Raw genomic sequence first — 13,934 nt, forward strand, 5'->3', positions numbered from 1 at the left:
TAACAAGATGTTTCTGAAATGGAAGTTTTATAAATTGAGAATGGAGGAAGGCAGAGACTTGGTAGAACATAAGTTCATATTCAAAGAAATATTAGATCAATTGAAAAAATATAATACGAAGATCGATGAAGAAGATAAGACGTTATTGCTTCTTCCATTGTTCGTTGACTCTTATAATAACTTTGTAGAGATGATATAATGGGAAGGATAAAGTAACTCTAAAATAAGTTGGAGAAGCTTTATATCTCATGCTACTAGGAAAAAGAATAAATATGAGAATATATATAATAAGCCATTAGATGAAAGTCGACTAGGAAGATTTTTTGACAGGATGGATAATAGCATGAGAGATCTAGATCAAGAATTAAATCTTTGAATGATGTTTAGTGCTATAGATGTAAAGAGTACGAACATATCAAGTAGAATTATATAAGAAAAAAAATAGAAAGAAAATGCTGGTGAGTGCTATCTTATAATAGATGGCGATAGATATGTCCTCATAATGGATAATGATATATCTTTTCAAAAGAATTGATTTTCATATTTTGCATATATTACTCATACTTGTTCTTAAAATGATCATTTTTAATCACTAAATGATAAGATAACTAGTAAATTGAGTCTAGACGATGACTATATGATTCAGATCATGAATGTTGGTAAAGTATGATATATATATTTTGAAGGATGTGACTTATGTTTTTTTTATTTAGTCTTTTCGATTCTCGAGGTTATGACTATAAGGTTGAAAGTGGAGTTCTAAAAGTTACTCTGGATTGCATGATTTTGATGAAAGAAAGATTACATTAAGAGTTATACAAAATGGAAGGAAATACAATAAAGACCTCAAAGGGTTTGAAATGTTACATGTGTAGGGATGCACAAAACGAAGGGTGATATCCATGGTTTTCAAGATATACATAGTTGCGAGGAAAAAAATTATGATGGTGATAAGGACAATTTTGTCACGTGCTTACTCATCTGCCATATAGGCCAACACCCAAGCAAGGCTCCAAGTCATCGACCCCAAAATGACGTTTCAATGCGTCCCAATGCATCTCGCATCAATGACTCATAATAATCGCCCCATCTTATCAAGATCAGAGACCATAATAATCAAGTGATTAACCTGATCTTATCCCAAGTCAACTAGTAAGAAGGATTATGGATCAAGTATAAAAAGAAACTCATTAACTCACATTGATGGGGGGCTCTTTACACGCTAATTCAATCATATAGCTTGCACTACTATCTTCTCCCCTTCATTGACTTAAGCATCAGAGAGGTTGCATCGAGCAACCCCCAGCTCTGACCTATCATGTAGGATCACCGATCATCCGAAGACACCCAGACGACTCAGACCCTAAGGAGGAACCCTGCAACTAGGAAGAACCCAGTCTGCCTACCCACCATCCCGAATTAGGTCTTCACCTACAGAACGACTTCCAACCAAATAACCTATGTGATCTCACCCCTTCAAGTCTCTCACATTAATCAGGAAAAGATACCTAAATGAGTCTACACCTACGATAATGGATCAACTAAGCTGACTCATCAATCGATAAAAAAAAAAAGGGGGGGGCCACCGAACAAAAGCACAGAAACCAGATTTGTCTCCATTTTGGGTTTACTTCATCAACATTAACCACAAAACAATCAGTGCGTTTGATGGCTGACACAAAGCACAGCCTCTCCACCTGCCTTCCTCCTCGCCGCTTCGCCATGCATCGTATCCTCTTAGCCCCCCCTACTTTTGAGGACTCCGCCAACACATGGCCAACCACACCTCTAATGGTTATCCTTAGAGACTCTATCTATCCGTCGCCTCGAGACTCCTATAAATTCTGCGCATCATTCATCTCCATCACCACACTACCTGGCAATCCATTTTCAGCCTTCCCTCTCACCCCACCATATACTCCCTCCACAGAAGCAGAGTCCTGAAACCCCTGATGCCATGTGTTCGGTCGACGAAGAGATTACCAAGGTGGAAGAAGTCACCACCCACGACTCCGGCCTCTGCTCTGCTGCCATGGTGAACGTTGCTCAGAAGGTGTGTCTCTCACCGTCGTCGTTTTCCCTTTGCTGATTCCTCCTGTACTCCCAGAAATCACTGGCCGATGGCTCTGGTGCAATGACAGCTATTGGCAGAGGCCATCGGGACGTTCTTTGTGGTGTTCGCAGGATGTGGGTCGGTGGTGGTGAACAAAATGTATGGATCGGTGACGTTCCCAGGAATATGCATCACATGGGGTCTGGTAGTGATGGTGATGGTCTACTCTGTCGGCCACATCTCCGGTGCTCATTTTAATCCTGCGGTCACCACCACGTTCACCATTCTCAAGCAGTTCCCTCTCAAGCAGGTCTTCTCCCAACTCCTCGAGTTTTTCTCATCTCTTTCCTTTGTTTGACTGAGGATTTGTATGCATGCAGCTGCCTCTTTACATGGTAGCTCAGTTGGTAGGAGCCATCCTCGCAAGTGGGGCGGTGTACTTGTTGTTCGATCCAAAAGCAGAGCACTTCTACGGAACTACGCCGGTTGGATCAGCCGTGCAGTCCTTCGTCCTCGAGATCATCATATCTTTCCTCCTGATGTTCGTCATCTCTGGCGTGGCCACAGACACCAGAGCTGTAAGCGTATGTTTTCCTCCGTCGCATCTCGATTCCTCTGATCTTTTTCGATCATGTCTTGCAGATTGGGGAATTAGCAGGCATTGCTGTCGGATCCACAATTTTGTTGAATGTCCTCGTTGCCGGGTAACATCTTATTCTTCGGCTGCCTTTTTTATGTGCAGAGTTTTACTGAATCGAATCTGCATGCAAAGGACATAATATACATCTCACATTCATATGGTGTTCGATGTGATGAACAATGTATTACAGGCCGATATCAGGGGCGTCCATGAACCCTGCAAGAAGCATCGGACCCGCCATCGTCATGCGTAACTACAAGGCAATCTGGGCCTACGTTTTAGGACCAATGATAGGTACTCTGGCTGGGGGTTTTACTTACAATCTCGTTAGATACACAGACAAGCCGCTCCGAGAGATCACAAAGAGCAGCTCATTCCTCAAGAGCGTGTCTCGAAATCGTTAGAAGCATGGAACGAGCATGTTTATGAGTTCCAGCACGATGTTTGAGATCGCCTTTCGATGTACAGCAACAGGTAGGGGGGAGATGATGTATACCTGGAAATTAAGCAGCCAGAGGAGGTGAAGCATTGAGAGGGAAGGAAGCAGGAAGCTTGATGAAGAGAAGAATCATTGCTGCATCTGTGTTGTGGACTTTCCTCATGAGATGCTGACCTTTTTGTTCCTCAAGTTGTGTCTTTCTTATATTACTGCTTGCAATCTATTGTTCATCACATCGAACACCATATGAATTACATAAATTACATATGAACACCTAAAGGATCGTAGGAACCTATGAGTCGTAACGACTGATATATATATATATATATATATATATATATATATATATATATATATATATTGGCTATCCATCATACTAGGCTATTGAATCTGATAGAAATGAACATTTCAAGTTTAGACGAAGAAAATGAAGGTTTAGTTAATTCACTAACAAGACAAAACTAATTGAGTTGGAATCGTCATTACGAAGTAGTGCCTGATGAGGGTAATAATTGCGATAAGACTTGCGTGACATCAGCTATCCCGGATGACGCCTCTCGCCTCTGTTGACCTGACGAGGCACCTGGTCAATGCGGACCAGAACGCCCACCGAGGCACATTAACACCTTGCTCAGGCTCGATCCAACACGCCACGCCAACGGCAATGTCAGACGCTACCAAAAGTACGATCCTGCTCCCTACGGGCAGACACATCATACAACGGTAATCCTCACTATAAAAACTCTCGTGCTCCGAGAGAATATGGGAGAGAGCAAAAGAAACCCCCGCGACTATCCACTAACTTGATCGTCGGAGGTTCCACCAAAGACACAGGCGGGGGTTCCCTCCCGGGGGAAACAGCGACAGCGACCTCGTCCCGATCGGGACACCACGATCGGCCACCTCAGTAGTATCGAGGAACGTCCCAAGGAGATCCCCCACCATTCGGACCCGAACCAAGCCGCGTCAGCCCCGAGGCCACGGCTTGAAGTTGTTTACACCAACAGTACATAAACAAGTTAAGCTGCAAGACAACTATACCTGTTCATCGAGTGATAAAAAGCTTAATGCGTGTCATTATCTTGTTCTTAAGGCTTCAAATTCTATGACATCTTAATCTTCCTCTAAGAAGATGAAAGGAGATCATTAGATTTCATGACATCCAAAAGCATATCAAAGGCAACTTTTGTGGTCTTACACATATTATTAATGTCGATTCTAGTTAAAAAAATCAATTGTAGTTATGTGGATTATGGAACATCGAACGCCTACTTACCTATATTATTATTATAATGTTTTCTTCTCCGATGATCGTACATCGATATTGATCTAAGCGTCGAATCTAATTTACCTAGGGAACTCAATTCGTAGCCACTCACTGCCAGACACAGAAGAGATGTCGTGGGGGAAAGGACGGGAGAGAGAGAATATGTAAAGGAGCTTTAGGAGGATGGCCAAGGATCGGAATATATGCAGGAGGGTTCTACCTGTTGGATTTTGAGACGATGAATGGACTGTGAGTTGAGGACCACTCTTTTCTCTCCATTCGGTGGAAACCAAAGTCCATTCTGGCTGGCGCATTATTCCTTTTTTTTTTATTCTTTTTCCCTCTTTTCTTATCAGATTCCTGCAATTAACCTATTTAAAGAGTCATCCCATCATCCATATCTGATGAAGAATTGAGGATGTAGCGAGAGAGCGCAATAACAATAACAATAAGAAGAAGAAGAAGAAGAAGAAGAAGAAGAAGAAGAAGAAGGAAAGAAAGAGAGAGAGAGAGAGAGAGATGGGTTGCTATCCCATAGGCAAGATGGTGTCCAAAGCACTCCGGAAGTGCAAAGGTATTAGTTCTTGCTCTTTTTCTTGTGGTTTGCATGTATAATTAATTGTATGAAGTTAATGAATCAGACGTTAGCAATGGCTGTTTCTTCCGTAATCGCTAGATGAGACGGCAGTGACAAGAGATTACTAACTACACCACTGTCTGTATATATATATTCTTCATTTCGTCCAAGATATAGTTAATAACTGATACAACGAAACACCAGCAGAACCAGTGACAGCCACGAACAATCATTTAAATCCTTTTGTTCAGTTCCCCCATGTAATAATAAATCCCTAGCGAGAATACAACAATTCCTATGTTTTCTCGTGCCTGCCCATGAGACCTTACTTAGTCTTTGCTTGATCCAAAGGATATGCCAACCCAGTCGGCTCCTAATAAATATTATTTCACCTTAACATCTCATTCATGTTTGTAGTGAGCAATTAGGATCAACAATTGCTTTCTTCTCCTTATTGTGTTCTATACTTTCGTTGCTAGGGAGAAAGAGGCGTGGAGTAGCCACCACCGTGGTGTACTCATCGCCGCCGACATACTCCCATGCCGCATCCCGGGCGAAGCACGTGACCTGGAACGACGACAGCCCTGCCGTGGTTATCATGCCATCAGAATCCAGAGTCTCAAAGCACCACTCTGAGGCTGTGATTCCTCCTCCGTCAACTCAGCCCGAGGAACAACGCCGGGTCCGGTTCGCCCATGGACCAGACCACCCGGACGAGGTCCCTCATCATGGTCCTCGCACGCCCAAAGAATCCGTCCATGTCCGGTTTGATGTCGGACCCCGGTCCGGCCCCGACTTGCACGAGCTGGTTCCGCCCCACGGGTCAGGTTACCGGTACATGACGTCGCCGTTGCCGCCGAGATGGGAGGACGGCGAGCAACGGAGGGAGTACTTCGGCGGTGAATACCACTACTATCCTACCCCTATACGTGAAGGAATTTACCGCATTGCCACCGACGAGCATCGCCTCACCACCATATTTAGCGAGGAGAATCCCAATGCTTGCAGCATCGTCTGAGTTGGCGAGTAGCTTTTAATTAGGTGGCGATTCCTTCCAGTTTGATGTGCTCAAGAATCTGATGCCTTTTGATGGTGGCCTCGGAATACTTTGTTCGGTGGGCAGCCGTCACATCCCGTGTTTGGAGCATTTTGTACGCCCATGTAATAAACGTAAGCAGGGCCTTTTTTTTTTTTTTTTGACGATTGGCTGTACCAAATGTTGGAAACGATACTTTAGGACAATTTTCTTTCCTTTTTATTTTTCTTTTCTGAAATGGAATGCAAGACGCGATGAATGGATGGCTTGACAGGAGACTTCCTCTTCGTCCAAATCCAAATGAGAACCCATGTACTGCACATACAAATCAAAGGTAGGTTAGTAGTTCTATAGGTAGGCACTCACTTTACGAGGAAAAGCTTGCACACTGACATTTGTTTCCTCCGCCGCATCTTGTCCCAAAAATCTGTATTTCGGTAGATGGCAATCATGTCGAGAAATAACTGCACAATAAGATCTTCTCTTCTTTGGCGATTAGGACCTCTTTCCTGTTTAACAGAAACTACGTTTATGTCTCTCTCTCTCTCTCTCTCTCCATGTTTTACAGATCAAAATGTAATATTTACAAAAGCTAAGCAGTGTTTATGGACTGTCTAAAAAGAAATTTCTAATATCATCAATGTGTCAGAAACGCCAAGATAGATCTCATACCACGGTGGGTGTATACGAACAAAGCCACCAACTTCAAGTTCCACGCTCCCACAAATTCTTGAACTGAAAATAACTGTCCTTAGAGTTCCCTCTTTATGACATTTTGGAGAGTCATTCTCACCCGGCTGGCTCTGCAACAAAATATTATATAACATACCATACAGGATAAAATATTGTATGTACATATCACAGCTGTGTACGTATGATATATAATTTGATAAATAAGAGATGCTATAAATAAAAAGGACGGACGAAACTAGGGATGACAGCGGAATTATTTTGTCACAGCTGTCTCAGAATAGATTTGGACAATGGATGCCATCCGAATACTCTTAACCATTGCCATCCCTAAACAAAAGAATCCAGCAAGTTGTAAAGTAAACCTACTTGTCAGTGTTTCTGGCCAAAAGAACAGAGAGGAATTATTTTGTCTTCACACAACATCAGATTTCACTTAAGCAAATTAAAGTCATGCTGTCAATCGCCACGGAGATTTATAATACGCCAACATCCTAGTCAACAAAGAAACAATCACTGGGTGTTTACTGCAGCCTAAGCCGTTCTGATTAACCTGTTTCGAACAGACACCAATAGTCTCCCATAAGAACAGAATCACACTAGCTATTATTAATTTTTCGTTTCTTTTCTTTGCAGGGGTAAATGCATTGTAGTCATACGATTAAACACTTCAAAAATTGTAAACGAAAAGCTGACTTCCTCGGGAGCTTGGTTCCTGGCAATTAACGAAGATCCTGATTAATAAAATTCTCTTTTAGATTTTCCAAATGGCTAAAGGGGTATGATTCAATTCCAAGATCAAAATTCATCGAGGAGATTGAAAAGTTTTAGATAACAATGGCTACTTCGCATGATAGATATTTTTATCGACACTAAGTTAAAAATTTTCAACAATAAGTGTGGTGACAAGGGATTTGTAGAACCCCAACAAAATGATCCTACAGAGCCATAATCTTTCATGACCTTACAGAAAAGAATAAGAACCCAGGAACAGCATAGTCTGACAAGAAAGCTACCAAATTTAAGAAATAAGGCATCAAGATATCAGCAGGAGTTCAGTGAATATTTCCTCACCTGAAATTAACTGTCTATAGCCAGGGCCTAGACAATTTAGCAAAATAATTATTTCAGGAGTAACAAAAGAACATCAGATGATCAGAACAAATCTATAAGAAAATAGAAAGTGAGACATTGGATAAATTGCACAAAATCAATAAGAAATAAGGTCGATGGATATTTGTGGTTGTTTGGAAGAGTCGGTCAGATTACCAAATTTATATACTTATTAGGAATGAACAAAGAAGGAAAGGCAAAAAGAACGGGACCCATGTATTAAACCTTCAAAGAAGGTTTTAAAAACCTTTCAGTTACCATTACACGGCGACCTTTTCATCATAAAAAATTATTCAAGTATGTTTCAGTTGCTAGCCCTTGGTAAAACTGGGTGGTATTTTGCCTGGCACAATTAACTTAAATCTTTTTATGGAGATGAGAAAAAATAAACAAGGAACATGAGAAGATGGATGATATATAGTGTAACAAGAAGCAACTAAGAAGAACACAATTGCAAAGGAGATTTGCCTTGAACCTAAGAAAGTCATTGTCGTTCTCTTGCCACGTGGACAAATTAAAGACTATTTCTAAACAGATAAACAATTTTCCAGAAATCTTGCTTGATCATGCCTCAAGCACATCCTACACCTTAGTGGTAATGAACTATTGACATAGTTTTAACTTTTAAGAATATTATATAGTATATTGTTTTGCCTCCAAAACATTTTATATAGAAAATGAAACGTAGCTGTCAATTTGCGACGTTTTTTTCTGGACAAAGTAAAACATTGGCTCTTCAACATTGTAATGGTGCATGGAAACTGAATGTATCCAAATTCATCAGGATCAAATATGGTAATAACAATAATAACAGAAGTTGGAAGTGTAGAGGAACAAAGATGCAGGAAAAAGGATCCAAACCTTGGTGCTTTCAGCAAGCAAACAATGACAAACTGTCAGCTTTGCCTCCAAAATTCTTGACAAAATCTGTACTGTAATGCACCTTAAATCATCTGGAAAGATGGTTACCAATTTTTATAACTGAATCATAATGCACAGCATAAAGCAAAATTTAGGAAAAGACAAAATGATGATAGTTGATTAGCTGATGTTATTGCCATAATCTCATCTTTAAATGAGCATTTGTATATATAACGAAAAAAATAGGTAGTCAAAATAATTTAATATTTCTTACTTAGAGGGCTCTTCCCTCCTGTCTGTGACTGCTTTAAGAATTCGAAATGTCTATCCCTCTCAATCTGCATAACTTGCTGCAATCTCCCAAAATACCCAGATCTGTCAAAGATGGTCAGAACCAGGATAACTAAAAGATTTTTTTGTTTCAACGTCAGACTTTGACCAAACATAACCAAATAAACTGCATAAATATGCTTACACTGCATTCCTATTATTGGATAATGAAGGGCTACCAACTGATATATTAAAAGTTTCCTGAAATAGATCTCCCATTGTCTGTTGTTTGATATCTTCTATTGCAGGAGTTAAGCGGTTCTGATTGTGGTCCTAGACAAGAAAGAAAGTAGCAAAAACAATATATTATTTAATAATGACAAGAACTAACCAATCAAACATGTACCTCATCCTCGCTGGATGTTCCAGCTCCCATAAATTCAAGGGAATCTTCATTATCAAGAATTCTAGAACCCAACTGAGCAGCTTGTTTCCCCCCAGAAGAATGTTTCTTTCTTTTTTTTGATCTGGAATTCTGGAGCAAGGATGGAACCAAAAGCTGATTTTAGAATTATTAAAAAAGATTGTCAGAAAACCAAGCATGTGAAGGATGCAGACCAAGTATGGAGCCCCAGCAGTTAGTCCATTCTTCCCCTCCAAACCTTCCAGCAGTTCAGCCATCAAAGGCAATGCACAAGCTAATTCATGAGTTACTGACTTGACAGGCAAATCTTGGTTGTCTTCCTCTATATAACTCAACAGCTCAGCCTTTGACTCCTCTAAGATTCTGCTGTCATGGTCATTATGCTCTTTGAAGCTTTCAGATCCCTCCTGAGAAGATTCTTCATTTATGTCCATTGAACAAAATGAGGGAAGTTCTGCTGTGTGTAATTGTGCTCGAATGGAAAACTTAGGCTTGTCTCTGCTCCTACCACCTACAATAAAAATTAAGTTGAGTGTTTATTCAGCAGCCGCACAAGGAAAGAACACTATAAACTGGTAAATTCTGCATATCACACCCTCAACCATCAAATTGAAAATTAGTAATAGGTAATTCCTCTAACCTATTTCAAGATATAACTACCATAGAAACTTCACAATAACCAGAGGTGGTTCTTGGTATAAATGCAGGCATATTCCTCACCAAACAAAAAAGGTAAGAAAGACCTGGAAGTGGGTTCTGGAATCAATCTCCAAGGAGACCCTGACATGCAATCGACATCCTATGTTTTTGGCTTTAAATGCATAAAGCACGTAAGAAGGTTCTCAAGAATACGGTATACAGTTTAGCTTAGAAAGGAACTCAGGTGTATTGCTACTACGTCTAAAATATGAGTGAGCTGGTTTGCTTGAAATAGAGAACACACTGGACACTTTCAGCTAACCTGCCTCTTATTTAGAAAATCAACAGAGCCCGGGCCTAATCAACATTATCAAGTCATTCCCATTAAAGTTGGGCACACTCTAGTGCAAAAGCCAAAAATTTGAAGCCCACATGGAGAACAAATTTGAATAATAGAACTGGTTGTAAACGTGGTGCAGTCTCTCTTAAATTACACAAAATTTCTGGCTAAGTGAGATTCAGATAAATTGTCTCAAAACATATAATGCTAGTTAAATGATAGGAAGATGTATCTTATTTAGTATGGCCTACCAAATCCACATGCCAATAAAGAAATCCTACAGAAGGGGAGAATTAAGTTATACTACAGGGAGCAATTATACAAAATGTAACATCAAGTTATCTTGTATACAATAGCTACTAAATTTTAGTCAAGAAGCCTATTAAATCTAATGAAACAAATACACTCCAAGGAAATATCACTCTTTGCCTTTGTATTGAAATATCACTCCAAGGAAATCTTTTTAGACATTCAAAATGATATATTTGTTTGGAACATTTAATAATTGAAGAAAAATGAGACACCTAAGTTTATCAAAGGAAAGGACGTACGTACTTTTATAACTTTTCTTTGCTTCAGAGAAATGACTGATGAATGAGGAACTGCACGCTTTCTTACATAAACAATTTAACTCATTTGCTTCCTCGTTAATTGCAGAACACGTGCACTCTCCCTTGTGATTGTTGTTTGCAGAATGAAAAGGGCCTCTTTGAAATTTGTAAGCAGCAGAGGCAACTGATAACTTTGTTGGTGCCATGTCATCCTGAAAAAAAAAATTGAATTAAGAGAATGAAGAAACCAAATTCTTAAAAAACATTTTAAGGTAATCCAATATCAAAATCCAATTTTAAGTAAAAAAATGTTGAAATATTAAAAAGAAAATTGAGGTAAGGTAATTCAATAAAAAGCAGAAATAGTCACAGTAACATGTCCAGTGCTGTCAACATATCACATATATGATATCCAGTAGGAAAGTGAACTTTCGATATAAAAGTGCTATTTTTGAAACTCAGATTCCAAAAATTGGGAATTGAACCCCATATTATATCACACAGATGATGTTGGAGTGACAGCTCTGGCTCTACCTCATCAGAAATAGATTCACAGCTAGAATCAGTGTGATGCTGTCCTCTTGGATGTGATTCCAAGGACTCATGGTCATCATGATGGACCCCGTGACTTTCTTTCTCAAACTTAGATGAGCAAAGCTCCAACTTCTGGAAAAAGCAATTGCATCACAGAATGTTCACATGAGATCCTGAGTGTTGGTTCATGTGAAGTGAAAGATAATCAAAAGTATCATGTGTCACTTGACAAAGAGGATTTATCAGTTCAGTTAAATCAGTAGCACCTTGAAGCCACTCTTAGAGAAAAATTTTAGTGGCTTATCTCACTTTTGCATGTCAAAGGGATAATAGATCATAGTGATTACTGCACTTATTTCATATGAAGCTGATAAACAACAGGATAGATCAAGGCAATTATATTTTATATTCTTCAACATAATGATTTCATCAACCAGGGAATGAAAAGTTGTGGCCACTATATCTTAGAATTTGGAGGCAGCTCTAAAGGCACAGTCTCACCAAGAAGCATGCTGCATAATTAAGTGCAAATGTTCCTATGCAATGGGCAAAAACATTCTATTAATTCCTCTTAAAACTCTTTAAAGGAGTACAGAATAAAAATAATTTAAAGCTAACATATTATGATTTTTAAAGATTATGGCAACTAAGGCATAAACTATATCAGTGCCAAAAAACCAAAAACGTAATGGTAGTGTTTTTGATGAGAAAATCCTTAGATTCAACAAAAAGATAAGCACATCAATGAAACTATGGTTAGTGCAAACTAACATTACGAAAAATGTAGTATACGAATAACAAAACCTACAAATATGTAGCTAAATCCTTTTTTCCCCCCAAACATTCAGTCCATAAACAAGTTTAAGACAAACAACAAATAATTGGTTTTCAACTTTCTTATATATCGAATGCCATAATTGTTATCTTGTTGACATGCATTATTTGGACTAAAACCACAAAAGGAAAAAGATATGCCATCCAGGTCACACAGTTACTGTGGATGAAACATAATTATGACAAAAAGTACTTGATGAGAAAGAAGAAAAAGCTTGTCACCCAACTAGTGCAACCTGAGTGCACGACAGAAATCGTCAAAAGATGACAACCTGATGAAGCAAATCTTTTGCCACATTCTTGAAATGCAAATGTGATAGTCTTCATAGGGTATTATTGTGATTTACAACATTTCTGAGCAGTATGAAGCCAACAAGGAAAGCTTTTTGTGCTGAATGTTTCAAAACTGAACCTGCGGGATTTGCCATGTACTTTTGGTTTTTTAGCAGCTATACAGAAATCCTGTCTATCACATACATAAATCTTTTGGATATCATTTACAAGGATACTCTTCAATCATTACTACATCAGAAATGTGCATGACATAGACAACAAGTGTCCTAGTATTAGGACTATAGTGTCAAACATGTGAACCAGTGGCATGCTTGGTAGAAACAAATAACGACTTTGGTGTCCTATCACCACAGAAAATTAAGACAAACAAATTGACATATGGAGGTTCCTTCACTCAACAATATATACCTCCGCTGGCCATTACTTATCATTAATTCTTAGCAGGTTCTCTCCTACAACAAAAGCTAGAGAAACAATTGATTGCAAGAAAACTCAACAAGCCGTTTCTACAACCCTAAAGAAATAGGTTCCGGAGATGCAAGGAACAGTTCAACATGAGAAATACTTCAAGAAGAAAAGTCGATGAGGCATTTGTCAGCCTAACTTGAAACTTGTTTAATATCAAACGACAGGGAGTTACCTTCACCCAATGCGAATGGTAGAGGGATTGGCGACTGGTGGAGCAGTCGAGGTCGTAGGCGACCTTATCCGACTCGTCTTCATCTAATCAATGAAATAGGCAGAAAGTCATCGGAATCATAAGAAGAAGACATGAAGAATAGGGGGCTGTGAGCGACGAGGATCCATTGTCGGGGGTGGGGTGAAATGAATATACGAGTACCTGAGAGGCTCTGATCGGAATCTTTATCCCCCATTTTCTTTCTCTTCTGCGAGGGAAAAGAAAGGAAGATTAGAAGGGGAAGGAAGAATAGAGATCGGAGGGAGGAAGACGACGGGGAGTTGTCACCTCGGAAGTGTATTGCCGCCACATTCGGAGTGCGGAGTCGAGCTACGGTGGACGGAGGGATCGTGGGAACCCTCTAGTATGGGCACAAACCGTAAAGATGCGTGCTTCCTGGACGGTCTTGATTAATTCCAGCAAGAGGAGCCCGTGGGATCATCGACGGTTACCTTGACTCCATACCGCCCATGCGATTGGTAGATCAAGAGGATCCAGCGGGACCCACAGTAATTTTTCATCGTACAGGAGGAGCGGATTTGTTCCGCCTTTGTAGCGAGGGAACATATTTTACTTCTACCGCCAATCTCTTTTTTTTTCGTAATAATGCTGGTAATGGATTCAACGTATATATATATATATATATATATGAAAAGGTAAAGAAATCAAGATACTGTTGCATATAACTAAAAC

General features: G+C 39.7%; 3 protein-coding genes across 6 annotated transcripts; 2 read left to right on the forward strand and 1 right to left on the reverse strand.

Annotated features, from left to right (window-relative positions):
- Positions 1-1,881: 1,881 nt before the first annotated feature.
- On the forward strand, positions 1,882-3,345 carry LOC135648837 (probable aquaporin NIP-type). The gene is made up of 5 exons (XM_065166809.1): positions 1,882-2,053; positions 2,142-2,363; positions 2,434-2,631; positions 2,696-2,757; positions 2,884-3,345. Exons 1-5 carry the CDS (start codon positions 1,958-1,960, stop codon positions 3,095-3,097), a joined length of 792 nt encoding a protein of 263 aa, XP_065022881.1. The 5' UTR covers positions 1,882-1,957; the 3' UTR covers positions 3,098-3,345.
- Positions 3,346-4,802: 1,457 nt separating this feature from the next.
- LOC135649374 (uncharacterized) lies at positions 4,803-6,234 on the forward strand. Its single transcript, XM_065167659.1, has 2 exons — positions 4,803-4,973; positions 5,456-6,234. The coding sequence occupies exons 1-2, from the start codon at positions 4,919-4,921 to the stop codon at positions 5,992-5,994; spliced, it is 594 nt and encodes a 197-aa protein (XP_065023731.1). The 5' UTR covers positions 4,803-4,918; the 3' UTR covers positions 5,995-6,234.
- On the reverse strand, positions 6,122-13,599 carry LOC135582290 (uncharacterized). Of its 4 annotated transcripts, XR_010501244.1 has the most exons (12): positions 13,530-13,599; positions 13,404-13,449; positions 13,203-13,285; positions 10,905-11,112; positions 9,565-9,881; positions 9,353-9,481; positions 9,152-9,279; positions 8,951-9,051; positions 8,677-8,768; positions 6,685-6,815; positions 6,406-6,521; positions 6,122-6,327 (listed from the first exon to the last, which is right to left on the reverse strand). XR_010501244.1 is itself a non-coding variant. In XM_065167657.1 (11 exons), exons 1-11 carry the CDS (start codon positions 13,551-13,553, stop codon positions 6,461-6,463), a joined length of 1,320 nt encoding a protein of 439 aa, XP_065023729.1. In that variant the 5' UTR covers positions 13,554-13,599; the 3' UTR covers positions 6,122-6,460. The 4 variants fall into 4 exon arrangements, 2 of the variants coding, with proteins under 2 accessions (XP_065023729.1, XP_065023730.1); XR_010501245.1 differs by having other exon boundaries at positions 6,406-6,815; XM_065167657.1 differs by having other exon boundaries at positions 6,122-6,521.
- Positions 13,600-13,934: the final 335 nt, after the last annotated feature.

This window comes from Musa acuminata, chromosome BXJ3-9 (assembly GCF_036884655.1).
Source record: "Musa acuminata AAA Group cultivar baxijiao chromosome BXJ3-9, Cavendish_Baxijiao_AAA, whole genome shotgun sequence".
Taxonomy (NCBI): Eukaryota; Viridiplantae; Streptophyta; class Magnoliopsida; order Zingiberales; family Musaceae; genus Musa; species Musa acuminata.